Here is a 27,482-nt window from a genome sequence, read left to right as displayed (position 1 = left end):
ATGGGGAGAGGGTTATTCTAGACAGGCAGGGATGTGTCCCCCAAATCCTGCATTCTATTCAGCTGCGTTTTGCTTCATTCTGCAATCACCCCTGTGCCTGTGCTGCTCCACACCAGCCCCTGGTGACCTGAAGGGCAACGTTGTGTTGTGGAGTGACCCTGGGTTGTGGGAGCTGAGAAATCTAGAATCTCAACCTAATTCTGCCCCTGAAATGCTCTGTGAACTTGTGCAAGTCACTTTCCCTCCTCAGGCCTCTGTGTCCCTATTTGTAAACCAAGGGGTCTAGCCCTGACCCATCTGTTGGTCACCTGCTTCCCTGTTGCTGACCCCCTCGCCCTACAGGCCCACCTACCAGTGGTTCCGAGACGGGATCTCCCTCTCTGAGGGTCAGAGCAACCACACGGTCAGCAGCAGGGAGCGGAACCTGACCCTCCGGCCCGCCGGCCCTGAGCACAGTGGGGTCTACTCCTGCTGCGCCCACAATGCCTTTGGCCAGACCTGCAGCAGTCAGAACTTTACCCTGAGCATTGCTGGTGAGCCTGGGATGGAGGTGGAGAAGGTAGGGTAAGGGTCGGCGGGGCCCACTCACTCTGCCTGTTCCTGTGCCTGTGCTTCTCCCTCCCAAGATGAGAGCTTTGCCAGGGTGGTGCTGGCCCCCCAGGACGTGGTGGTGGCGAGGAACGAGGAGGCAATGTTCCACTGTCAGTTCTCAGCCCAGCCACCCCCGAGCCTGCAGTGGATCTTTGAGGATGAGACTCCCATCGCCAACCGCAGCCGGTAAGGCATCTGGCAGGGGGTCTTCAAGAATGGTGGTCCAGCCTGACCAGGCGGTGGCACAGTGGATAGAGCATCGGACTGGGATGCAGAGGACCCAGGTTCGAGACCCCAAGGTCGCTAGCTTGAGCGCAGGCTCATCTGATTTGAGCAAAAGCTCACCAGCTTCAACCCAAGGTCGCTGGCTTGAACAAGGGGTTCTTCGTCTGCTGAAGGCCTGTGGTCAAGGCACATATGAGAAAGCAATCAATGAACAACTAAGGTGTTGCAATACACAACGAAAAACTAATGATTGATGCTTCTCATTTCTCCGTTCCTGTCTGTCCCTGTCTATCCCTCTCTCTTACTCTCTCTCTGTCTCTGTAAAAAAAAAAAAAAGGTTGTCCAGCCTGACCAGTGGTGGCTCAGTGGATAGAGCATCCGGACTGGGATGTGGAGGACCCAGGTTCGAGACCCCCAAGGTCGCCAGCTTGAGCGTGGGCTCATCTGGTTTGAGCAAGGCTCACCAGCTTGAACCCAAGGTCGCTGGCTCGAGCATGGAGTCACTCAGTCTGCTGGAGCCCCCCCCCCCATCCCCTCCCACCCCCATCAAGACACATATGAGTAAGCAATCAACGAACAACTAAGGTGCCGCAGCAAAGAATTGATGCTTCTCACCCCTCTCCCTTCCTGTTTGTCCCTCTCTCTGACTCTCTCTGTCACAAAATAAATAAATAAATAAATAAAATGAAAAAGAAAAAAAAAGATTAAAAAAAAAAAAGAATGGTGGTCCCGTTGCACAGTGCATTCTCTAAAAGGGAATGAGAATCGTTATCAGACATTGCAGGCCTGTACGTGTATTACTTCAGATTTCCGGCAGGTGGCAGTACAATGCCTCGTTATTACAAAATGAGTTCACAAAGGGAAGTCTCCAGGGAAGCACCTTTCTCTAGTTCCCACAGGGCCACCGCAGGATGAGCCAGTAGATGCCCTACCCTGTTCCCTCCTGCCCACATGCATCTCCTGGCATCAGAGGGTAGAGACCCAGGGATGGAGAGACACAGGGGGGACCTGGATGATCATATGCACACCGACATTTGGGCACACGCGTGTGCTTTGTAGCAAGCAAACACTCCTAGAAGGTGCTGGGTGACGCCAGCTCCTCTGTAGGGGCTTGTCTCCTTGCCACGGCCCCATGAAAGCAGGAGGTACCCTTGTGGTGTCAGGTGTGGCCGTGGTTATTGGGGCTGTGGCTCCTGAGGCTAGGGGCTTGGATGCCACCTGGCTTCAGCCCTAAGGACGTCATCAGTAGTCCATCTGATGTGGCTGAAGGACGTATGACCGGAGGAGCTGGGTCCTTACCAGCAGGCTTATCTTGACCTTGAAGGAAGGTGGCCCCTCTGTCCCCGTAGTTGCATGCTGTTGATCCCTCATCATCTCTCACTTAAACACTTGTTCGCCTGGCCGTTCCAAAAGCCAACGCTCTGGTAGTGGAACACGTGCCTGAGCATGCACGTGAATGAGTGCACGCACGTACGCACGCACATGTACGTACACACATGCATACACACACACTCACATGGTGTGCCGGCTTCCTTCTCTCTGCCCCGTTCCTGGCCGGGGCAGGATGTACTTTCCTACATCTCTGACCTTTGTGGGATGGGGTCCCATCACATTCCCCTCCAGAAGGAGGCCTGTGGGCCACCTCTTCTAATGGGCACTCTCTCCCCTCCACAGTCCCCCGCACCTCCGCAGAGCCACGGTGTTTGCCAATGGGTCCCTGCTGCTGACCCAGGTTCGGCCGCGCAATGCTGGGGTCTACCGCTGCATAGGCCAGGGCCAGAGGGGCCCTCCCGTCGTCCTCGAGGCCACACTTCACCTGGCAGGTGGGTCTCTGGGGTGCCAAGGTGGGGGCTGCCTTCCATGTTGTTGGCATGTAGAGACTGAGGTTCCTGTTTCCACTCTGGAGGACAGAGGGAGGATGGGGATGCCAAGGTAGCAAGGAGATACCAAGAGTTATGGGGAGGCTTGTGCGGGAAAGCCCCAGAGCTTGCGGTGGGAGGACGTCACGCACCTGGAGACCCACAGTAATAGACTGTTTCCCTTCCGCTCACATCCCTGCAGAGATTGAAGACATGCCGCCCTTGGAGCCCCGGGTGTTCACGGCTGGCAGCGAGGAGCGTGTGACCTGCCCACGCACCCAGGGTCTGCCGGAGCCCAGCACGTGGTGGGAACACGCAGGGGTCCGGGTGCCCGCCCACGGCCGAGTGTACCAGGAGGGCCGCGAGCTGGTGTTTACCAGTGCTGCCGAGAGCGATGCTGGGGTCTACACCTGCCATGCCGCCAACCTGGCCGGGCAGCGGCGACAGGATGTCAACATCACCGTGGCCAGTAAGCACCCTTGCGCTGAAGGTTGAGGTGCGGTGGAGGGAGCCCAGGTCCCAGGGGGCCTTGGGCTCTGGGTGTGATGGACAGAGGCTTCCTTGGTGCCCCCGCCCCCCCGCCCCCGCCCCCACCAACGCCTCAGCTCTGGATCCTGCAGGCACCTGGGAGGTGAGGTTGGAGCCTGGCACAGAGGTTGGGGGGACGACTCTCCAGAAAGTTGGTCCTCTGGCTTCGAAGGAAAGAGCAATGGAATAGTCTGGAGACCCAGGTCCCACTCTGTCCCCAGGGCACAGAATGACCATGACTAGCAAGTCACCCACCTTGCTCTGTGGTTTGGTTTCATCCATAAAATGGGACTAATAACTCACCTACCCATCAAGATGGTTGGAAAAGTGAATGAAATAGTTATAAAAAAAAATTGGGGGGGGGGGATGGTGATGATAAACTTATGTGATAATTTATTTTCATTTGTTATACTTTCTGAATTTCTGGAATGAACGTGGTACTTGTGGACAGACTGCAAGTGCGTGTGCTGAAGGCCTGTGTGTGCTTGCTACAGGCATAGAGACCTACTTCCTTCCTTCCTTTTTTACACCATGCCTGTCCCAAACCTTTATAATAGTATAAAAGGGCACACAAGACGAACTTATACACGTAGTCACACACGGTTTTGCAACCTGTTTCTTCCACTTATCTCGACATCTTTTGAAGTGGGTAAGGTTCAGAAACTCAACAAGGTTTTGAATACGGAAGGGGCTCTGTAAATTTGAAGTTGTGACAACACTAATCCGGTTAAGATACTGAAACCTTGGAGTCGTGCTCTCTGGTGCTCAGGGACCTGGTTCAGGGGGGAAGCCGCAGCACACAGGTGGCACGTACCACACACAGGGTGCTCGGGACACTTTCCCGGTGACATGCAGACATAGGCAAACGGCTACAGTCAGCCTTTCTTCAGGCTGGGTCTGGGGAGCACCTTTTACTTTGGGGGCGCTTTTACAAATGCAGAATCTGGGACTCTGCTCTAGATCTCCTGACCCAGACTTTTGGGGAGGGCCCAGGTGGAGAGAGGCCAGGTGCTCCGGGTGATGCTTTCTGCACGCTGCCGGTGGAAGGGCTGGCTTTACTCCCTCGCTCAGCGGGCATGCGCGCCGGGAAGGCTTGTGAAGTCAGCGTGGTGCACGCAGGGCTGGAGGAGGTGCGGAGGGCCGCGGGCTGGAGTTGGAAGGAGAGAGAGCTCTGTGACTGCATTCTGTCAACAGATTTATTGAGTGCATTCATCGTGCTAGGCACTGTTCCCAGTCCCGAGAATGCAGTAGTGAACAAAGCAGACAAAATTCCCTCTCCTTGTGGAGCTCAGAGTGTAGCAGGAACGACAAAGCAAACAAAAACAGTTGAGTGAACAAATACATAATTTTAGAGGGCAATGGAGCCCTGAAGAAAAATAAAATAGGGGTAAGTGAGTGAGAGAGAGAGAGAGAGAGAGAGAGAGAGATGAGGCCCAGGGGATGTTTGGGGACAGCTCCTCTGGACAGTGGCATTTGAGCTGATACCTAAATGAAGGCAGGAGGCCTGTGGCTAGGCTCTGAGACAGAGACAGAAACGGGGGCGCAGTAGCTTGTGTGACTTGCATTGCCTAAGGAGTGGAGGGTGTGGCTGGGATGGAGGGTGGAGATGAGAGGACGTGGGGCTGTGAAAGAATGGGCTTGTATTCCGAGTCTTATCAGTTATCTGTTGCTGCCTTATCAGTTATCTGTTGCTGCATAACAAGTGACTTCATGACAAGTGACTTAAAACACAATAGTCATTGTTTCACTTACGATTCTGTGGCTAGAGTTCAACTGGGATGGCTCATCAGCCCCGTGTGCTATTGGCTGGGCTCTTGTGCATTTGCCATCAGCGGATAGGCCAGCTGGTGGCCGGGTCTTCCCTGATGGCCTTGCTCACACGTCTGGCAGTTGTTACAGCTTAGGGCGTCCTGGTTCTGTTCCCCCTGACTGCTCCAGCAGGTTAGCTCAGGCTTCCTTCCCGGGAGCTGGCTTCAGAAGCTGCAAGGTGTCACAAGGCATTGGCTTCAACGTGGCACCATGTCACGTCCACTGTTGGACAAGGCAAGCCACCCAGCTATGAGACCGAAGGGATGAAAGGGCCATTTACAGCCATCTTTGCAAATAGTGTCTTATACCAAGTTAGGGGACCGGAAATCCTTGCAGGGTTTTGAGTTAGGAGAGTGATATTTTTGAAAGATCACTCTGACTGTTTTGAGAAAACTAGACTATTAGGACAAGAGTCAAAACAGGGAGACTCGCCTGGCCTGTGGTGGCGCAGTGCATAAAGCACGGACCTGGAATGCTGGGGTCGTTGGTTTGAAGCCCTGGTCCTGCCGGTCAAGGCACAGATGAGAAGCAACTACTATGAGTTGGTGTTTCCTTCTACTCCCCTGCTCTCTCTTTCTCTCTCTCTTTCTTTCCTCCTCCCTCCCCCTCTTATCCCCTCTCCCTCCCTCTTTCCTTCCCCTCTCTATAAAATCAATAAATAAAATATCAAGACAAAAAATCAGGGAGACCAGTTAGCAGATGACTGTCATTGTCTAGGGGTCGAAAGGACTAGAACAGAGGTGGTGGATGCCACAGGTGGTCAAAGTCAGGGTCTGGGCCCTGGCCCATTAGCTCAGTCAGTTAAGAGCATTATCCCAAAACAGCCTGGTTGTGGGTTCGATCTCTGGTCAGGGCACACATGGGAAGCAACCAAAGGATGCACAACTGAGTGGAACAACAAATGCTTCCCTTTCCCCTCGCTTCTCTCCCTTTCTCTCTCTAAAAATCAATAAAAAATTAAGCCCTGGCTGGATAATTCAGTTGGTTGAAGCCTTGTCCCTGAGCGCAGAGCTTGCTGGTTTGATTCCCTGGTCAGGGCACATATAGGAGCAGCTCAATGTTCCTGTTTCTCTCTCTCTCCCTGCCTCTCTCAAAACAAAACCAAACAAAAAATTCAGCTTCTGTTTTGGAGCTCAGGTGGATAGGGTTTGTGTGGAATAAACGTGAGGGGGGTGAGAATGTAGAGAAATGGGGGCTAGGGTTTTGACTTCTGCAGTTGCTGGATCGTGGCTGTATTCACTGAGATGGGAAAACTAGGACAAGCAGGTTTGGGGGAAATCGGGTGTTCTCTTCTGCACGTCTGAAGTTTGAGATGCCTGTTAGGCAGCCAGTTGGAGATGTCGGTAGGCAGCTGGCTTTGCAAGTCTGAAGCTCACGGGGAGGTGTTGAAGGCAGGCTGGGGACTGGATGAGATCACTCCGAGAAGGAGTATGGCTGGAACAGAACAGAGAGATCTGAGGCCTGAGCCTTGCAGCGTTATGGCATAATAAAAAAAGCAAGGCTTTAGGAGTCATACAAGAGTGTCCAATCCTGTCTGCCGTGTTTTAGCAAATCACCATTACTGCCCTGAACTTACGTCTTAGCTGTAAAATGGGTGTAGTAATACATACTGTGGGCATTTACTGTGACCATTATTACTGTGTCACAATGAGAGCACCGTGACAGTGTTCAAAAGGTGCCGGCATGTAGGCCGTCACTGCGGTGGGGACGTTGCTACGGTTATCGCCGCAACGCCGAGTTCCGGAGCTCAGGACTTACTGGGGTATTAGAATTTCTTGGGATTGGATCTTTTGCTTAATCAATCTTCACTGCGTCCTCCCTGCCCTGCTAGCGGTGCCCAGGTGGCTGAGGAAGCCCGAGGACAGCCAGCTGGAGGAGGGCAAGCCGGGCTACTTGCACTGCCTGACGCAGGGCACGCCGAAACCCTCCGTCATCTGGTACAGAAACCAGATGCTCATCTCGGAGGTGAGCGTGAGCACTGCCGCAGGGGGGTGCACGGGGTCCCCTCCCGCGGCTCCCCTCCCGCGGGGCCCCTCCCGCGGGGCCCCTCCCGCGGCTCCCCTCTGCTCCCATCCACGGCGCTCTTCCCCAAGCCCCCCCCCCCAGCGTGATGTGGGTCGGGGTTCGTGTGTGGCAGGACTCGCGGTTCGAGGTCTCCAAGAACGGGACCCTGCGCATCAACAGCGTGGAGGTGTACGACGGGACGTGGTACCGCTGTGTGAGCAGCACCCCGGCGGGCAGCATCGAGGCCCAGGCCCGTGTGCAAGTGCTGGGTGAGTCAGCTGGGGAGGGCGCCCTGCCTGGCGGGCAGGCGGGCGGGCTGGCGCCGGGGAGCAGAGGCGCGGTCCGGTCTGGTCCGGGATCTGCAGGCCTGCCCGCGCCTGTCTAGCTGCCTCAGTTCCTCCTCTTTTCACCTCTCCCCACCGAAACAGAAAAGCTCAAGTTCACACCGCCACCCCGGCCGCAGCAGTGCATGGAGTTTGACAAGGAGGCCACAGTGCCCTGCTCCGCCACAGGCCGAGAGAAGCCCACCATTAAGTGGATCCGAGCAGGTTGGTACCGTGGGAGCACGGGGAGGGGAGTGGGCAGGGTCCATCCAATGGTCAGACGTGCGCTCGTCTGAGTGCCCAGGTCCCATGTCAGGGTCCGTGGGGACAGGCAAGAAATGTAGGGCAGGGTTATAGCCTAGTCAGGGAGGAAAAAGCCAGACAGAAAAGAGTTCAGATTTTAGTGTTAGACAACACACATGACGACTCAGGACAAGGGGTTGGGTTGGGCCAAAGAGCTACTGCAGTGCCCTCCCTTTTCAGAACAGTCATCCTTCCTGACAAAAGAAACCTGGGCTCCTTCAGAAAATTTCTGGAGGGAAAAAGGTGTAATCCCACCATCCATTATCTCTGGGTGTGTGCCCTTTTCTTGTTCTTTGCATTTTTGTGTGTGTGTTTATGCAGCGATTTTAGTGTATATTTTCATTTATTCAACTTACATGCATAAGTCACGCTTACTATAAAAAATAGAAGATGCAGGTAACGATGTATTTTTATACTCCTTTTTACCTAACATTATCCAGCATTATCCCGTTTTTATACATAAACACTGGTTTTGATGATTGTGATAATATTCCATTGGTTGACTTCACTGTAATTTACTGAAATATTCCCTAAACGTTGGAGATTTGGGTTGCTAATCATCCTGCCTCTCTCCCGGGCCTCTCTCCCTCTCTGTCTTTCTCTTTCTGTCTTTTTATTGCTGCAATAAACATCTTTAAGCTCAAGTTTTTTCTGGATTTGGGTTTATTTCCTTTGGGAAAGGTTCCCAGAAATGTAACAATTATGTAGAAAAGGGTATGCACATTTTACAGCCCTTGGTGCAGACTGCCAAATTGTTTTCTCGAAGGGCTGGGCCAGTTTTTACTTTCCCACGAGGAGTTAGGGGGGTTGCAGGCTTTGAGGAGGGAGTGGGCGCTCTGCTCAGGTGATCTGGGGAGGTTTTCTGTGGGACGAGTGGCTCTCGGCGGATCTGAAGCCTGGGACCGTGGCAGGGAGCAGGAATGGGTCCTCGGAAGGACAGGCAGCGAGGGGAGAACAAGGCAAATGCAGGTCCCAGTCAGAAGTGCAGTTCCGCAGCAGTGGAATTAGAAGGAGACAGGAAATTTGGAAGAGGGGCATATAATGGGATTCCCAATGCCTGGTTAGGAGTTCGGATTTGCCTGTGGGAAGTCAGGAGGGATGACATTTATCTGAGTCCATGTGAGCGACTGAGGGCATTGCCAGCCAGCCACCCATGTAACTCTGGTCAATTCCATGATGTCCCATTGTTGCCCCTGCAGATGGGAGCAGCCTCCCAGAGTGGGTGACAGATAACGCCGGGACCTTGCACTTCTCCAGGGTGACCCGCGATGATGCTGGCAACTACACTTGCATCGCCTCCAATGGGCTGCAGGGCCAGATCCGTGCCCACGTCCAGCTTACTGTGGCAGGTGCGACCGTGGCAGGGTCCCAGGGCCGGGGCTGGCAGGCCCTGTACGTCCTGCCGGCCCCCTTGCTCACTGCTCCCGGCCCCTCGCCGGGCTCTTCCCATCCAGTTTTCATCACCTTCAAGGTGGAGCCGGAGCGCACCACCGTGTACCAGGGCCACACAGCTCTGCTGCGGTGTGAGGCCCACGGGGACCCCAAGCCTCTCATTCAGTGGAAGGGCAAAGACCGCATCCTGGACCCCACCAAGCTGGGACCTCGGTAGGGCCATCTCCCTCCCACCCCCACGCTGCCTCTCCTGCAGCCTGGTCGCCCCAGGAGCCAGCGGGGTGGGCAGCGCTGTGGCTTCTCTCCTGGCAGGATGCACATCTTCCAGAATGGCTCCCTGGTGATCCACGATGTGGCCCCCGAGGACTCCGGGCGCTACACCTGCATCGCGGGCAACAGCTGCAACATCAAGCACACGGAGGCCCCCCTCTATGTCGTGGGTATGGGCCGGGGACAGGAAGCAGTGGGGCCAGACTTCTTTCTCATCTTTGTCCTCATCCGACCCTGTGCACGGAAGACACTCAAACTGTTCTTGTGTGGAGGGGGGAGGAATGGAGAGCTGGGTGTCGTTCCACAGCTGGGGCGTGTGTGCGCGTGCGTGCTGTGGGGTGCGCTTGTCCTGTGGTGCTGTCTCCTAGGTCTCCTGCAGCTGCTGCACGTCTCCCTGGGTGGATACATAGGGCATCAGGTCAGGGCGCATCAGGATAAGGTTCCTTTGCCCTGGAGGCCCAGAGAGGATGGTGTGTCAGGTTAAAGGCCCTGTCTAGGGTCGGGGACTTGGGGTGGGGTCTGGCCGCTCCTGCTGCTCACCAGCGGCATGCCCCTCGAGGTAGAGGCTGTTTCCTCTCCAGGGCTTGTTTCTGCGTCAGCAAAATGGGCGTGGCTTAAGTGAAAAGTTCTCAAAAGTTTTTTGGTTTAGCAGCAGAATTGTTTCTCTGGACGAAGTATAATATAGGACTTCCCCTGGATAGCAGTGAAGCGATGAGTCCCTTGGCTGGAGCCGTGGGGCATGTGTGAGAGTTGGGGGGATCCTTTATAGTGTCCCCTTGGGTCTCTCTCCCCTAGTTCCCCTAACTTTCTCCACGAGACCCTAGGTCATCGAAAGCCCCTAGCCCAGAAGAGCCTTTCTACACATAACATTTCTTGAGGAACCTGCTGTGTGCTGTGTGTTGTCTGGGATTCTAAACCAGAACTCCGACGCTGTTCTTCAGGGCTTGACTCATAGTATTGTCACCTAAGGAGCTTTTTAACAGTGGGTTTGTGGTGCACCACGACAGGTGTGGTTTCTATGCAGGTCCCCGCCTGCTGTTGGCATGCACAGCTGGCCAGGGAGTCACTGGCCTCAGCTCCTTCGGAGCTCCCTGTGACCTCCGTGGGGCCAAGGCCCTAGCCCTGGGTAAAGCCGGTGATGGCGGTGACCCTCCCCAGGTCTCTCCAGCTTGGCTGGGGCAGCCAGTGTCTAGGAGCTTTTCCTATGTGTTGGGTTACGGAGGGGCGGGCAGAGGAAGCAGGGCTGGGCTTTCTTCAGCAGCCCGGCCCAGACCTCGCTGTGTGTCTCCCAGACAAACCCGTGCTGGAGGAGTCGGAGGGCCCGGGCAGCCCTCCCCCCTACAAGATGATCCAGACCATTGGGCTGTCCGTGGGCGCCGCCGTGGCCTACATCATTGCTGTCCTGGGCCTCATGTTCTACTGCAAGAAGCGCTGCAAGGCCAAGCGGCTTCAGAAGCAGCCAGAGGGCGAGGAGCCAGAGATGGAGTGCCTCAACGGTGAGGGGCCCCCTGCAGGAGGGAGCTGGTGCCATGGGCAGGTGCTGAGCGCCCTCTCGTGGCCGTGGGTGGTGGACAGAGCTGTGGTTCTGGAGGAAGCCGGCGGCCGTGGGGCTGGCGTTTGCTGCTGTGGCCAGAGCAGAGCTTCCTCACCCTGGCTGGAAGCCTCAGGTTGGCTCATTCCCAGGGCCTTGGCTGCTGCTGCTTCTCTTTCTTCTTCTTTTAATTTATTGAGTTTTTTAGGGAGAGAGAAGGAGAGAGAAAGAGACAAGAAATTACTCTGTTCCTGTATGTGCCCTACCCGGGGATAGAACCAGCCACCTCTGTGCTTTGGGAGGGCTGTCCAGCCAGGGTGGGCTTTGGCTTCTGAGTGACCTGGCGTAAGGCTCCTCAGTGGAGGCCATGGCCAGGATAATGGTTAGAGGGTAGGGCATCGTCCTGGCGCGTCAAGGTCTTGGGTTTGATCCCTGGTCAGGGCGCATATGAGAAGCAACCAGTGAGTGCATAACTCAGAGGAACAACAAGCCGATGCTTTTCTCTCTCTCCCTTCCCCGCCTTCCTCACCACCCCACTCTCAAATCAATGGGGAGAACTAGACTTCCTCATTGGAGGTGCTTGCGCCAGCGCCCCGTGTCTCCCTGCCTTCTCCCTGCAGCTCTAAGCCACAGAGATAACTGGAGTATATATTTGTGTTTCTGGTACACATCTTGTCTTTCGAGTTTCCCCAAAGGCAGTCTGCTTCTCCCCTCCTACCCTCCCCGTCCTCCCTAGGGGCATTTCTGGGTCTCTCCTATAAACCAAGGTGTTCAGGAGCAGGGCCTGGGTCCCCTCTGTGCCTGTTTAGGACCTCACATATAGAAGCAGAAATCCTTATGTCTGCATGGTATCCAGAAGCCAGTGATTGACGTGAGACCGTTATGATTTGTTTCTCTCAGAGGTTGTGGTCAGCTGCATTGATAAGTGGTCATACCTGAAGGGGCGCCCGTCACCCCTTCCCCCAGCCTCACCAGTTTATCCGTTGGATTGGCCCTTTTCTGAGGAGCACTGGGATTGGACCCATTTGATAGAAGTAGGGGGTTGAGAGAAAACTGAGGTCCCCATGGTGACCTGAGTGACAGCTCTCATCTGGACAATCCCTTGCACCTTCTTCCCAGGTGGACCTTTGCAGAATGGGCAGCCCTCGGCGGAGATCCAAGAGGAAGTGGCCTTGACCAGCTTGGGCGCTGGCCCCGCAGCCACCAACAAACGCCACAGCACGAGTGACAAGATGCACTTCCCAAGGGCCAGCCTGCAACCCATCACCACACTGGGTATGTTGCCTTGGCCACAACTTGCCTGTGTGACTAGAGGTCACCAATTCTGTCTTGAGGCTTAGGTTGTGACTGGTGGCTCTTAAGTTCCTGAAACCTAGACCCTTAGAGATGGGGGCAGCACAGGGGGACCCATTGACTGTCCCTCACCCCCCCCCACCTCCAGAACTTCTGTCACTCCTGTGTGTTATTGATTTGATATTTTCTTTAGATTGACTTCTTTAAAAAAAAACCCAAAACTTAACTAACGTTAGCTTTGTTCTAGGAAAAAATATGAGAAATTAGGGATTTGTGTCGGTTAAGTTTTTTTCTGAGCATACATTAAACATATAACTATTAAGACCTGTATATCATGAACCACCTAAAATTCTCATACAAACAACCCTTTGGAAAATATTAATCCCACCCCTTTATTTCACTGCTGGGGGCTGGAAGCCCAGGGTGGGAGAGGGAGGGCCTTGCTCAGGGACACGCAGCGGAACTGGACCGAGGCCAAGTCCAGGGGAGTGGGGAGCAGGGGAGTGGGGAGCAGGGAGCAGGGGAGTGGGGAGCAGGGGAGTGGGGAGCAGGGGAGCGGGGAGCAGGGGAGTGGGGAGCAGGGGGCAGGGGAGTGGGGAGCAGGGGAGCGGGGAGCAGGGGAGTGGGGAGTGGGGAGCAGGGGAGTGGGGAGCAGGGGAGTGGGGAGCAGGGGAGTGGGGAGCAGGGAGCAGGGGAGCAGGGAGCAGGGGAGCAGGGGAGCGGGGAGCAGGGAGCAGGGGAGTGGGGAGCGGGGAGCAGGGGAGTGGGGAGCAGGGGAGCAGGGGAGCAGGGGAGCAGGGAGCAGGGGAGTGGGGAGCAGGGGAGCAGGGGAGCAGGGAGCAGGGGAGTGGGGAGCAGGGAGCAGGGGAGTGGGGAGCAGGGGAGATCCCCGCCATCTGACAGCGGCGAGCAGCTGGCCGACTCAGGCCTGTGCCCGCAGGGAAAAGCGAGTTTGGAGAGGTGTTCCTGGCGAAGGCCCAGGGCTTGGAGGAGGGGGTGCCGGAGACCCTGGTGCTGGTGAAGAGCCTGCAGAGTCGGGACGAGCAGCAGCAGCTGGACTTCCGCAGGGAGTTCGAGATGTTCGGGAAGCTCAACCACGCCAACGTGGTGCGGCTGCTGGGGCTGTGTCGGGAGGCCGAGCCCCACTACATGGTGCTGGAGTACGTGGACCTGGTACGCTGTGGGCGGGGGACCTGGGGGTCTGGGGCGGGGCGGCATCCTCACGGGGGCTCTGGGGGGGCCCCATGGGAACCTCCTCTCGTGGTCTCGGGCCAGATATCGGCCTACCTGCTGTGAGATGCTGTCTGCTGCCCCCCTGCCCCTGCCCCCAGCTCTCTGACGCCTGCCTTCCCTTGACCAGCACCCCCTCTGCCAGCCCTGTGTCTGGGGGTTGGTCCCAAGTTCTTCCGGTTCTCCCTCTGCACACTGTGTGGATACCTTCCAAGTCTTTTCCTCGACGCTGCTGTCCTGTGGTTTGCCGTTTTTCCTTTTCCCCAGGGCTCGTCACCCCCTGAGAACACACTTCCCAGAGCCTGGCTTTTCCTCCTCCCTGGCATCCCTGTGTGAGGCAGGCACCAGTGTTAGCACAGCCGCCAGCCTCTCCTCGCCACCCCAGTTGTCATGTCCACATCTGCCCCTTGCTCCTCGTTCCCCAGCTGGTCGAGGCCTGATCCCTCCTGGTCCTCAAACAGCTGCTTATCAACTCCCCCAGCTCTGGGCCGGAGGGGGAGGAGCAGTCCCTGATCCTCCTATCAGAAGTGTTGAGTGCTTTGTGTGTGTTTCTGCTGCTGTCATCTCCCCTTATTTGTCTATGAAATTAATGAACCCTTGGAGGACAGGGGGCAGTTGTGGGGTGCTGTGTTCCCTTGGCTCCTTGGGGGCACCTGCCTGTCTGGGGGTGCTCTGAGGGTGGGCAGGGCCGTCCCCTCTAGGACTGACGGCTCCTGGGACGCACCTCCTATGTATGTACTATTTGTTTCCCACTGGACTTCCCCCATGGGAGGGGTCCAGGCTGGGGCCGGCAGGGGGTCAGGGCTTCTCACTGTCCGCCAGGCAGCACACTCTGAGCACCTGCTCGGTTCGATGCTGGGCTGCGACAGGACAGGCTTCTGACTTTTCCCTCAGGGAGACCTCAAACAGTTCCTGAGGATCGCCAAGAGCAAGGATGAAAAATTGAAGACGCAGCCCCTCAACACTAAGCAGAAGGTGAGGACAGGGAGGGGGAAGAGAGAGGTCCCCAAGGGTGGGTCAGGAGCAAGGACAGTCATCATTACTGGCACTGCTAATTGAGTGCTCCCTCTGGGCCCGGCCCTCTGGCAAGTGCTTGATTGACATGTGTTATTTCAGCGACTACAACAGTCGTCTTAATGTGTCACTGTCCCCATTTCATGGGTAAAGAGACTGAGGTGTAAGAAGTTAAGTGAACCTGACCAGGCAGTGGTGCAGTGGATATAGCGTCGGACTGGGATGCTGAGGACCCAGGTTCGAAACCCCAAAGTTGCTGGCTTGAGCATAGGCTCACCAGCTTGAATGCAGGGTCGCTGGCTTGAGCGTGGGATCATAGATGTGACCCCATGGTCGCTGGCTTGAATCCAAAGTTGTTCACTTGAGCAAGGGGTCACTTGCTCTGCTGTAGCCCCCCGGTCAAGGCACATAAGAGAAAGCAATCAGTGAACAACTAAGGAGCTGCAATGAAGAATTGATGCTTCTCATCTCTTTCCCTTCCAGCCTGCCACTCTGTCTCTCTCTCTCTCTCTCTCTCTCTCTCTCTCTCTCTCCAAAAAAAGATTAAGTGATTGCCCTGGCTGGTTAGTTCAGTTGGTTAAGAGTGCTGTCCCGAAACAAGGTTGTGAGTTCAATCCCTAGTCAGGACACACATGGGAAGCAACCAAAAAATGCATGACTGAGCCTGACAAGGCGGTGGCGCAGTGGATAGAGCGTCAGACTGGGATGCAGAGGACCCAGGTTTGAGACCCTGAGGTGGCCAGATTGAGCATGGGCTCATATCTGGTTTGAGCAAAAGCTCACCAGCTTGAGCCCAAGGTTGCTGGCTTGAGCGAGGGGTTACTTGGTCTGCTGAAAGCCCACAGTCAAGGCACATATGAGAAAGCAATCAATGAACAACTAAGGTATTGCAACATGCAATGAAAAACTAAAATGATTGATGCTTCTCATCTCTCCGTTCCTGTCTGTCTGTCCCTGTCTATTCCTCTCTCTGACTCTCTTTCTCTTAAAAAAAAAAATGCACGACTGAGTGAAACAACAAATGCTTCTCTTCCATCCCACTCTCCCTTCCTCTCTGTCTCTCTAAAAATCAATAAAAATTAAACCCTGGCCGGATAGCTCTGTTGGTTGGAGGGTCATCCTGAAGCATGGAGGTGACCAGTTCGATCTCTGGTCAGGACATACAGGAGCAGCTCAATATAACTGTCTTTCTCCCTGCCTATCTCAAAAATAAAAAGGAAAAAAAAATGAAGAGGTTCAGTGAGTTAGATCACATGGCCTGAAAGTGGCTTTATATTGCCATGTTGTCTTCACATAGCAGAGCTCTCCTAGCCTTCCCAGCTGGGGCAGGACGTTAGATCCCCGCAGGGAGGAGCAGCTGGGAGCACCAGGAGAAGGAGAGAGGAGGGAGGGCTAAGGAGGGGGGAGGAGGGAGCGCTGAGGAGGAGGGGGTGCTGAGGAGGAGGAGGGAGGAGGAGGGCTGAGGAGGAAGAGGGAGAAGGGAGTGCTGAGGAGGGGAGGGAGGAGGGAGCGCTGAGGAGGAAGAGGGAGGAGGAGGAGGGCTGAGGAGAAGGGAGAAGGGAGGAGGGAGCGCTGAGGAGGAGGGGGTGCTGAGGAGGAGGAGGGAGGAGGAGGGCTGAGGAGGAAGAGGGAGAAGGGAGTGCTGAGGAGGGGAGGGAGGAGGGAGCGCTGAGGAGGAGAAGGGAGGAGGGAGCGCTGAGGAGGAGGAGGAGGAGGGAGGAGGGGCGCTGAGGAGGAGGAGGGGGCGCTGAGGAGGAGGAGGGGGCGCTGAGGAGGAGGGGGGCTGAGGAGAAGGGAGGAGGGAGCGCTGAGGAGGAGGGAGGAGGAGGAGGGAGGAGGCGGAAGAGGAGGCGGAGCGCTGAGGCAGGGAGCAGTGAGCAGCCCCTGCTGGGCTGGCGTGCCCCTGAGTAGTTTCTTCAGACTGTGAGTGTGGAAACTTCTGTGAGCGGCTGCCCACGTTTCACCTCCTGTGGTTTCACACTTTCACTCACTTTGGCTGTAGCTCTGCAGTTTTTCCTTCCTGTTCTCCTCCTGCCTCTGGGCAGGGGGTTGTTCCGGGCACAGGGCCCTGGCTGGAGCCCCACGGCAGAGCAGACGTGGGCTGAAACCCGGGCTGAAACGGTGAAGAGGGGACCCTTGCCTGCTCCCCTGCCCACCCCAGGTGACACCGCCTGCCGCCTAGCCCTTCCTGCCCACAGCTTTCCCCCTTCCCTCTGAGGTGGACCCGCCTCCTCCCCTGTGACAGGGTGCTCTGCTTCCAAGCTGACAGTGAAGTCACCTTATAAACCAATCAAAGCACAGGGCCAGTGGACAGGCACTGACTGCTAGGCCCTGCCAGGGGACCGTTCCCTGCCTTGCAGGCGGACTCAGGGCACAGACTGGGGGCAGGGCGGAAAGGCGTGGGTGCTTGATGAGTCAGGCGAGGGGGACCCTGGCTGCCCCTGATCTGTCTGGGGAAGGGGCTCTGGGCCCTTGAGGGTGGCCTCCTTCCATCACAGGTGAATTTACTAAGGCCCAGGCAGGGCAAGTGACCTGGCCCCAGGTCAGCCAGAGCTGGCTTCTTGACACTGTGCCCCTACCTCTGTCTCTGAGAAGTCATAAGACAGGACGTTCTGCTCCAGGTCGGTGAGATGTCATGACCCCAGAGCTCACAAATCAGGACCTGCATGTAGCCATCGAATTTTTACTGAGCCAGCCATGGCCCTCAGGGCCCTTGGGAATGTAAAATCGAAACTGCCAGGCGTCTTAAGATCTAGTGGGAGAGCTTAGGTAAATGAGGATATACATGTCACACCGACTTCAGGTACGACACAGATAGCAGACGAGAGGCATGAATGAAGAGATGTCGAAGACATCCACTTTAGGTGGACAGACTGCTGTGGTTAGCAAGGGTTTCCTGGTAGAGAAAGCCATTTGGGTTCAGCTCTCAAGGACAGGAAGGACTTAAATGGCAGGAAGGGGATGGATTCAGGAGACAGGGAGTCAAGGTAGGTTTCTGTGGCTGGAACAGGGACAGAGGCTGGCAGGAAGTCAGTTACCTCTGTCACATGACCCGAGGGACTGGCTTTGGCTGAAAGTCATCACTACCTTTGTTGGGATCTCTCCGACACTTTTTTGCCACATCATCTTAAATTTGATGGGGGAGCTTTGATAAAGTGGGTTCCACACTCTGTAAGGACAGTATTCTGCATGTGGTGGTGACGGGGTGGGGTTGGATTGCTTGTTAAAAAAGTAGATTTCTGAGGCCCTGGCCGGTTGGCTCAGCGGTAGAGCATCGGCCTGGCGTGCAGGAGTCCCGGGTTCAATTCCCGGCCAGGGCACACAGGAGAAGCACCCATCTGCTTCTCCACCTCTCTCCCTCTCCTTCCTCTCTGTCTCTCTCTTCCCCTCCAGCAGCCGAGGCTCCATTGGAGCAAAGATGGCCTGGGCGCTGGGGATGGCTCTGTGGCCTCTGCCTCAGGCGCTAGAATGACTCTGGATGCAACAGAGCGACGCCCCAGAGGGGCAGAACATCGCCCCCTGGTGGGCATGCCGGGTGGATCCCAGTCGGGCGCATGCGGGAGTCTGTCTGACTGCCTCCCCGTTTCCAGCTTCGGGAAAAAAATGGGAAAAAAAAAAAAAAAAGTAGATTTCTGGACCAGACCTTATTCAGACTGAGAGAATCAGAAAATCTGAAAGTGGGGTCTGAGGACCTGCATTTTTCTTTTATTTTTATTTAAATATTTTTTTCCATTGATTGGGGGAGGGAGAGAGAGAGAGAGAAGCATCAACTCGCTGTTCCACTTAGTTGTGCACTCATTGGTTGCTTCTCATACTTGCCCCGACTGGAGATCGAACCCCTTGACCTCGGTGCACTGGGATGATGCCTAATCCTCTGAGCTACTGGGCCAGGGCTGAGGGCCTGCATTTTTCAAACAACATTTTCATTTGATTCGTAAGCTCATTAACGTTTGAGGAATTCTTGTGTAGGACAGTGGTTTTGACAATGTCTTTGATAAGAAATGCATTTCATATCATGACCCAGCACACACACACACAAAATTAAATTTAAACTTTCACAACACTGTTATTTGATGTACTTTCCTAGCCTGTTTTTTTAACCCACAAAATTGTTTTTGAGACTCGTGGGTTTCTATTAGTAGTTTAAAAAATACTGCTCTTTGAGGATTCTATGAAAATGACAGTTCTTAGGGAATATATACTAAAACCTGTAGATACTTTGGGTTAGCTGCAAGCCTGTAGAGGGTTAAAGTTGGACAGGAAGGGGTGGGCACGGTCTTTTTTTTTTTTTTAGCAAGAGAGATGAAAAGCATCAGTTTTTCATTACGGCACCTTAGTTGTTCATTGATTGCTTTTTCATCAAAAAAGCCTTGACCAGGGGCTCCAGCCGAGCCAGTGACCCCTTGCTCAAGCCAGCGACCTTGGGCTCGAGTCAGTGACCATGGGCTTTAAGCCACCAACCTTTGGGCTCAAGCCGGCAACCATGGGGTCATGTCTATGGTCACATACTGAAGCTGGTGACCTCAGGGTTTTGAACCTGGGTCCTAAGCATTCCAGGCCAACACTCTATCCACTGCACCACTGCCTGGTCAGGCATGGTCTTTATAACAGTATTTGAAAATTAATCCTGTGGCCATCTGATGGCAGTTTGCCCAGCAGTAAGGAAACACTTAATTGGCTTGGGCCTAACAGAATCCCTCACTTAGCCGGTATTTCCAGAAGCACTGCCCCTCTGGAAAGTTAGCAAGTTAGTCACCTTGCCAAGTCCGTTCTTCTGTTTCTCTTGAGTAGCGGCAGATTGCAAGCTGACCGAAGGGCATGGCAAGTGTGTTGAGGGCACATTACAACAGCCTCTTCTGAGATCACCATGCAGATAACCAGGCAGGTCTGAACAGGGCCTTGGGGTTTGGAAGCCTGGAATCAACTCTGCTCACTCACGATGACCACTTCAGTGGTCATGTTTCACCACCAGTGTTACTTGGGGCATCCTGAGGACGGCAGTCTGGGGACTGTTTTGGGAGTGTGGCCTCTGCTTCTCCTTGGAGATGCAGTGTGGGGCTCTGCACCCAGCCAGGGCTCTGTAATCCTGCTAGACCTGTTCACCCAAACTTCTTTAACTCTCCTCACTGGGTACACATATTTGGCGGGAAGCTCTCTGGAGATTTTGTGTCTTCACTTGTGATAAAGAAAATGTATCAAGGCCCTGGCCAGTTGGCTCAGTGTTAGAGCTTCGGCCCGCGTGTGGAAGTCCCGGATTTGATTCCCGGCCAGAGCACACAGGAGAAGCGCCCATCTGCTTCTCCACCCCTCCCCCTCCTTCCTCTCTATCTCTCTCTTCCCCTCCCGCAGCCAAGGCTCCATGGGAGCAAAGTTGGTCCAGGCCCTGAGGATGGCTCCTGCCTCAGGCACTAGATGGAATGGCTCTGGTTGCAACTGACCAACAGCCCGGATGGGCAGAGCATCGCCCCCCGGTGGGCATGCCGGGTGGGTCCTGGTCGGGCACATGCAGGAGTCTCTCTGCCTCCCTGCTTTTCACTTCAAGGGAAAAAAAATGTATCAAGACGAGGAGATTTTTCCCAACTCTTGATGGTGTCCTTTGTCCAGTGAGCACCTCTGTGTGTGCAGGGTCCATCGGTGTGTTGGATATGTAGATGGGTCCAGTTTGGTGGTGGTGATTTGGATCAGTGCTAATAGAACTTCCTGCAGTGATGAAGGTGTTCTGTATCTACTGCTGTCCAAGGCGGTAGTCATTAACCCCATGTGACTCTTGAGCACTTAGAATGTGGCTAGAGCCACTGAAAAGTGAAATTTTTTATTTTATTAACTTTTAGTTAAATAGTCACGTGGAGCTAGGGGCTACTGTTTTGGGAAGCATAGGTTTAGACCATTGTTTAAATTTTTTTTTTTTTACTGAGCCACATAGTAACAAAAAGCACATTTTACATCACAACCCAACAACATGGCCATGGTTATATATTTTTAAAATGAAAAATGTTAGGAATGTTACCCTTATGAAGTAATGCACTATGATATTTTCTTTTTTTTTTTTAGATTTTATTTATTGATTTTTTTAGGGGGAGAGAGGGAGAAGCGTCAGCTCATAGTTGCTCCACTTTAGTTGTTCATGGATTGTTTTCTCGTATGTGCCTGGGGTTTCAAACTGGTGACCTCAGTGTTCTGGGTTGACACTCTATCCACTGTGCCACGCCAGGTCAGGCTTCTATACCGTTGTTGTTGTTTTTTATTGCTGGTTAAGATTCACTAAATTGGTTTCATGCCACGCTAATAGGTTATGACCACAATTAGCAAACTATCATTGGAGACAGTGGGGCCTACAGGGATGTCACTGGCCAGTGCACACAGGCTGAGAAGATCTGTCTTTGAGTGACCCCTCTGCTAGTGTCTGTCCAGCTCGGCTCTTCTGCTGGCCTTCCTGTGACCCTGGGAGCCAGGCTGGTGAAGCTGCTCAGAGCCATCAGCGATGCAGAAGAGCCAGGCTGAAGCCAGCACCCCACCTCTGGGCTCACTTGATGGGCAGACAGCCCCTCCTGTGCCCCAGCACCAGTGTGATGTGACCCAGGAGAGGCAGCTGTGGTGTGAGACTGGGTAGAAGCCTTGGATGGGATCATAGGCAGGGCTGAGGATGAGCCCCATCTCCCGGAGTGCAGTGAGAGAGGCAGCTGGCCTTGCTCAGGGCTCAGCACCCAGCTAGGGTACTCAAGTGCTCCTGGCTCCTTCTCTCAGGTTGGGTGGTCTCCTCTACCTCGGCCCCTCTACTACTCCTACTCACTCTTATTCCTCTTTGAACTTCAGCAACATTAAATCAATCACTTTTACTGTAATTTTGTATAACCTATGACATTCATTATTGGTCCACACATGGGCTTTTGCTCATTTTTGAATGTTCCTATTGATCTCTGTGTATTTTTATTTTGCTATTTCAAACAAAACAGTGTAAGAACAGTTCAAGGAACTCCTACAAACCCTTTATCCAGATTCAGTTGTTTGTTTATTATTTTTGACAGAGACAGAGAAAGTCAGAGAGAGGGACAGATAGACAGGAAGGGAGAGAGATAAGAAGCATCAATTCTTTATTGTGGCACCTTAGTTGTTCATTGATTACTTTCTCATATGTGCCTTGACTGGGGGGCTCCAGCAGAGTGAGTGACCCCTTGCTCAAGCTAGCAACCTTGGGCTCAAGCCAGCAACCATGGGGTCATGTCTCTGATCCCACGCTCAACCCCAGGCTCAAGCTGGTGATCCCATGCTCAAGCTGGATGAGCCCTCATTCAAGCTGAGACCTTGGGGTTTTGAACCTGAGTCCTCCGCGTCCCAGTCCAACAGTCTGATCACTGCGCCACTGCCTGGTCAGGCTCAGTTGTTCATATTTGGTTTCTCATCCTCTTAATTTGTGTGTGTATTATTATATATATATATATATATATATATATATATATATATATTTTTTTTTTTTTTTTTTTTTTTTTTTTTTTTTTTTACAGAGACAGAGTCAGAGTCAGAGAGAGGGATAGATAAGGACAGACAGACAGGAACGGAGAGAGATGAGAAGCATCAATCATTAGTTTTTCCTTGTGACACCTTAGTTGTTTTGTTTTGTTTTGTTTTTTGTATTTTTCTGAAGCTGGAAACTGGGAGAGACAGTCAGACAGACTCCTGCATGCACCCGACCGGGATCCACCTGGCACGCCCACCAGGGGCAACGCTCTGCCCACCAGGGGGGGATGCTCTGCCCCTCCGGGGTGTCGCTCTGCCGCGACCAGAGCCACTCCAGCGCCTGGGGCAGAGGCTAAGGAGCCATCCCCAGCGCCCGGGCCATCTTTGCTCCAATGGAGCCTTGGCTGCGGGAGGGGAAGAGAGAGACAGAGAGGAAGGGGGGGGGGTGGAGAAGCAAATGGGCGCTTCTCCTATGTGCCCTGGCCGGGAATCGAACCCAGGTCCCCCGCACACCAGGCCGACGCTCTACCGCTGAGCCAACCGGCCAGGGCCCTTAGTTGTTCATTGATTGCTTTCTCATATGTGCCTTGACTGCGGGCCTTCAGCAGACCAAGTAACCCCTTGCTCAAGCCAGCGACCTTGGAGCCAAACCGGTGAGCTTTGCTCAAACCAGATAAGCCTGCGCTCAAGCTGGCGACCTTGGGGTCTCGAATCTGGGTCCTCTGCATCCCAGTCCGACATTCTATCCACTGCGCCACCGCCTGGTCAGGCCTATATTTTGTTATTATTTTTTAACCATTAGAGATAAGTTGGAGGCAGACTTTTGACTCTTTGCCACCAGATGTGTATAAAATGATACCTCATTGGATTTTGGGTTATATTTCCTTGATCACCAATGATACCGGGTTTTGGCCCCATTCTTATCTTCATCCCTCCATGACTGCATTGCTGTGCTGGGTGACTGCTTCCGTATGGATCCTGAGAACGAGCCTGTATGGCTGAAGAAGCACACGGCTGGCCTGGAACTGTTATCTTCCACAGGCCATAGGATCTCTGCATTTCTGTTTGCCTTGTATTTATAAACAAAGAAACACTACACAGCCTGGCCTGTGGTGGCGCAGTGGATAGAGTCCAGCTGGAATGCTGAGGTTGCCTGTTCGAACCCCGTGCCTGCTCAGAAGCCCAGTCAGGTCACATACAGGAAGCAGCTACTATGAGTTGATGCTTCCCACTCCTCCTCCTATTTCTCCTTTCTTTAAAGTCAGTAAGTAAAATCTAAAAAGAAAGAACCACTACAGGTCCCACATGTCCCTCAGTGGTTGCTGCCAAGTTTTGGATAAGGGGACAGTGGCTAGGGGTCATGGGTCTTGACAAGCGCTCTCCTGATGCTCCAATTTTACCTCTGTTTAGCACGGAACACCTTCCTGGTGGTGGCCGCCGCCTTGCGGGTATAATTCTGACCTCACATCTAGACTGTCCTCTCACTAGGAGTACTGTCTTGCCATTCCTGTTGTATTTCACCAGTATGCAGGGTGTACAGTACATACTCAGTATTACTTCAGTGCAATGATACATGCTGTAAAAAAAGTTAACGTAAATTATATATATAATTATAATTACATCTAATATGTTCTGTAAGGTAGTCTATATAATACATTCACATTGCTCAAAAATTTTAAAAGGGCATCAGTGAGGCCCTGGCTGGTTAGCTCAGGTGGGGTTAGAGCACCTTCCCTGAACCCCAAGGTTGTGGGTTCGCTTCCCAGTCGGGGGCACAGTGAGGCAGACACTGTCATCATCCCAATTTTACGGAGAAGGAAACTGAAGCTGTTGTGCCTTCGCTTTTGGGCTTCCTAAGCATCACAGCCATGGCACTGAGACCCCAGCAGGGGTTGTGTCAGAGGTGGTCACCTGGATCCCCTAGACCGAGGTGTTCTGACAAACCCCTTTCTTGTTCCAGGTGGCCCTGTGCACCCAGGTGGCCCTGGGCATGGAGCATCTGTCCAACAACCGCTTTGTGCACAAGGACCTAGCTGCTCGCAACTGCCTGGTCGGTGCCCAGAGGCAAGTGAAGGTGTCGGCCCTGGGGCTCAGCAAGGACGTGTACAACAGGTAGGACGCTGGTGGGGCGGGGCGAGGTGGGAAGTGTGGGGAAGGCCTTAGTGTCTGCTTGGTCAAAAGCTGGAGGCCCGGGCAAGGGCGAAGACTTCCTATGCTTTCTCAGAAGGTATAGTAGTTAGGTGACCAATCGTCCTCCTTCAGGGAGGACAGTGTTTCTTTTGTAAGTTCCGTCCTTCCTCGAAAAGTGTCCTCCTACATGTCCTCCTTTTTGATATTGGAAGACTACTCTGTAAAGGTCCGTATTTGATCGATGCAGAGTCAATCCACTGTTGTGTGATGTGACGTATTTGTATCTAAATGAGTACCTTTTTCTTACAATTATTATTAAAAATTAATAGTCATGTAAGCATATTTACAGTATAAAATATTACAAATGTTTTGATTATGCAGTTATCCTATTATAGTGTATTGTTGCAATGGATAAAATGTTTCTCTTATTTACGATACTGTTTTCTTCTATTTATTTTTGTCCTTTTCATTGTAAAAAAAGTTGGTCACCTTACTAATAGTAGGCATCCTAGCCAGTGGCCACAGGTCCCTGCCACTCAGAAATGTTCTCTAGTGATGAAATCAGTTTTTAACAACTAGTCCAATTTTATAACAGTTTATATGTAATCTAGCTATTCATATGGTTCCCTCTGGAGCTTCCTGAATTCGGTGACTGTTACTTTGGAGCCCAGGATGGCCAGAGATTGCTCAGGATGCTCATTCACTCTACACAGCGCCTCTGGAACTTCCCCTGAGTCACTCCGGCCCTGAGTCACCCAGCTCGTCTGAGTGTTGTTTTAGTCATGATTGATTTATCACTAGTAAAACATTTTAAATTCTTTCATTTAACGTGTCCTCCTTTTTCACATTTTTTAAACCAGTACTAAAAAGGACATATGATGATTCGCTTTTTTTTTTTTTTTTTTTGTATTTTTCTGAAGCTGGAAACTGGGAGGCAGTCAGACAGACTCCTGCATGCGCCCGACCGGGATCCACCCGGCATGCCCACCAGGGGGCGATGCTCTGCCCCTCCGGGGCGTCACTCTGTCGCGACCAGAGCTACTCTAGCGCCTGGGGCAGAGGCCAAGGAGCCATCCCCAGCGCCTGGGCCATCTTTTGCTCCAATGGAGCCTCTGCTGCGGGAGGGGAAGAGAGAGACAGAGAGGAGGGAGAGGGGGAGGGGTGGAGAAGCAGATGGGTGCTTCTCCTGTGTGCCCTGGCCGGGAATCGAACCTGGGACTCCTGCATGCCAGGCCAACGCTCTACCACTGAGCCAACCGGCCAGGGCATGATTAGCTTTTTATATTCAAATTTAGCCAAAATTTGATTTTTTTTTTTTTTGTATTTTTCTGAAGCTGGAAACGGGGAGAGACAGTCAGACAGACTCCCGTATGCGCCGACCGGGATCCACCCGGCACACCCACCAGGGGTGATGCTCTGCCCCTCCAGGGCATTGCTCTGCCGCGACCAGAGCCACTCTAGCGCCTGGGGCAGAGGCCAAGGAGCCATCCCCAGCGCCTGGGCTATCTCTGCTCCAATGGAGCCTCGCTGCGGGAGGGGAAGAGAGAGAGAGGAAGGATGGGGGGGGGTGGAGAAGCAGATGGGCGCCTCTCCTATGTGCCCTGGCCGGGAATCGAACCCAGGTCTCCCGCACGCCAGACTGACGCTCTACCGCTGAGCCAACCTGCCAGGGCCCAAAATTTGATTCTTAATGGAATTTTTAACCATCAGACCGTCTGTGGATGCCTCCATATTTCATCCTGGTATGCCCCTGAGCTCAGCGTGAACGTCACCCGTTTCTCTGAGCGCCTTCCTGTAGAAGAGTTGGGTTCTAGCTCGGGCATGAGCCCCAGACCTGAGAGGCACGAGTACCCCGTGACCCTCGGAAGCGCCCCCAACCTCCACCTGTGGTTTTCTTCTGCAGTGAGTACTACCACTTCCGCCAGGCCTGGGTGCCTCTGCGCTGGATGTCCCCCGAGGCTATCCTGGAGGGCGACTTCTCCACCAAGTCGGACGTCTGGGCCTTTGGGGTGCTGATGTGGGAAGTGTTCACCCATGGAGAGCTGCCTCATGTTGGGCAGGCTGATGATGAAGTGCTGGCAGGTAGGCAGCGCTGTTTCCAAGGGACCATTCCGGATGTTCTCCGAGTGGAGACTTTGCTCGAGGCTCTGGGGCTGGCTCAGCCTGCCTCCCCTCAGGGCTGGTTTTAGCAGGCACAGGGATATGGTCCCTGGTTGCTGAGATACTTAAATAATTTCAGACTGGTTGGTAAGCAGCCCTTGCCCCTAGTGCCCACTCTGGCCACTGACACCTGCCCATTGACCCCACGTGCATTGGTTGCCTCCTGTGCATGCGGCCCCTTCCCACCGGCTGGGCAGAGCTGGGGCCAGGGGAGTGATCCCCTTAGGTTGGAAGATACTTCCAGTGTACTCTTTTTTTTTTTTAGCGAGAGAGGCAGACAGACAGGTGAGGAGAGAGATATGAGAAGCATCATCAATTCATAGTTGCAGCACCTTAGTTATTCATTATTGCTTTCTTATATGTACTTTTACTTGGGGTAGGGTGCCTCCAGTAGAGCTAGTGACCCCTTGTTCATGCCAGCGACCTTGGGCTTCAAGCCAGTGACATGGGGTCATGTTTATGATCCCATACTCAAGTTGGTGAGCCCACACTCAAACCAGCGACCTTGCTGTTTTGAACCTGAGTCCTCAGCATTTCAGATCTACACTTTATCCGCTGTGCCAATGCTAGTTAGGCCCAGTGTACTGCTTGAGTCAGTGCCCACCCAGTCCTGGCCTGGCCTGTGACCACTATCCCTAGTCTCCCTCCAGTGGCTGCTTGTGGGAACTGCAAGCTCCACAGAGAATTGGACAGGTGGTTAGAAGTTTGACTAACGCTCCTCCCACCCTTTTCCTACAGACTTACAGGCTGGGAAGGCCCGACTTCCGCAGCCTGAAGGCTGCCCTTCCAAGCTCTACCGGCTCATGCAGCGCTGCTGGGCCCTCAGCCCCAAGGATCGGCCCTCCTTCAGCGAGATTGCCAACACCCTGGGAGACAGCCCTGCGGACAGCAAGCCGTGAGGAGGGATCCCAGGCCGGCTGTGCCTCAGGATGGCATGGGCAGGGGAGGATCTCGGGACGGGTGCCTGCAGCATGATGGGCAAAATCCCTGTCCTCCTTGGTCCTGGGCCCCCCCCTGGCACCACAGGCACTGTTGAGGTCTGGGCAGGGCCTGGGGTTTCCTCCTCTTCCTTACCCTCAGCCCTTAGGGAAGCCGATTCGGACCCAGACTAGCTGACTAGGCCCTTGGGCTGGGCAGCTTTCTCTGCTACCCCTGCCCCCATCAGGGACTGTGGGTGCCTCAGGTAACCGCGAGTTCTGGCCTTGGGCTCCTTCCCTTGACCAGGGCCAGTTCTGCCACTCGCCTGCCAACTTTGTCCAGGGAGGGCTAGGCTGGAGATGAGCTGGGTTTGAGGGGCATTCCTTACTGTACGCAAACCCCTGGGGAGCCCTGGCCCGCGGGGCCCACCTGGGGTCTGCACCAGGA

The 27,482-nt window shown here is 53.9% G+C and overlaps 1 protein-coding gene across 1 annotated transcript in view; it reads left to right on the top strand.

Annotated features, from left to right (window-relative positions):
* PTK7 (protein tyrosine kinase 7 (inactive)) overlaps positions 1-27,482 on the top strand; it is a 78,873-nt gene extending 51,391 nt beyond the window's left edge. Inside the window, exons 4-20 of the mRNA XM_066359372.1 lie at positions 343-533; positions 627-777; positions 2,491-2,639; positions 2,878-3,144; positions 6,844-6,977; positions 7,150-7,285; positions 7,445-7,564; positions 8,842-8,991; positions 9,097-9,247; positions 9,347-9,474; positions 10,597-10,800; positions 11,955-12,110; positions 13,069-13,301; positions 14,253-14,333; positions 23,788-23,939; positions 25,861-26,039; positions 26,856-27,482. Of these exons, the coding sequence (XP_066215469.1) occupies positions 343-533; positions 627-777; positions 2,491-2,639; positions 2,878-3,144; positions 6,844-6,977; positions 7,150-7,285; positions 7,445-7,564; positions 8,842-8,991; positions 9,097-9,247; positions 9,347-9,474; positions 10,597-10,800; positions 11,955-12,110; positions 13,069-13,301; positions 14,253-14,333; positions 23,788-23,939; positions 25,861-26,039; positions 26,856-27,016 (2,743 nt within the window). The 3' untranslated portion in view covers positions 27,017-27,482. The remainder of the gene's footprint in view (positions 1-342; positions 534-626; positions 778-2,490; positions 2,640-2,877; positions 3,145-6,843; positions 6,978-7,149; positions 7,286-7,444; positions 7,565-8,841; positions 8,992-9,096; positions 9,248-9,346; positions 9,475-10,596; positions 10,801-11,954; positions 12,111-13,068; positions 13,302-14,252; positions 14,334-23,787; positions 23,940-25,860; positions 26,040-26,855) is intronic.

The sequence above is a fragment of the Saccopteryx leptura genome, chromosome 1 (genome assembly GCF_036850995.1).
Source record: "Saccopteryx leptura isolate mSacLep1 chromosome 1, mSacLep1_pri_phased_curated, whole genome shotgun sequence".
NCBI classification, from domain to species: Eukaryota; Metazoa; Chordata; class Mammalia; order Chiroptera; family Emballonuridae; genus Saccopteryx; species Saccopteryx leptura.
Note: the sequence above shows the minus strand (reverse complement) of the source record. Positions and strands in the feature narration are given on the sequence as shown.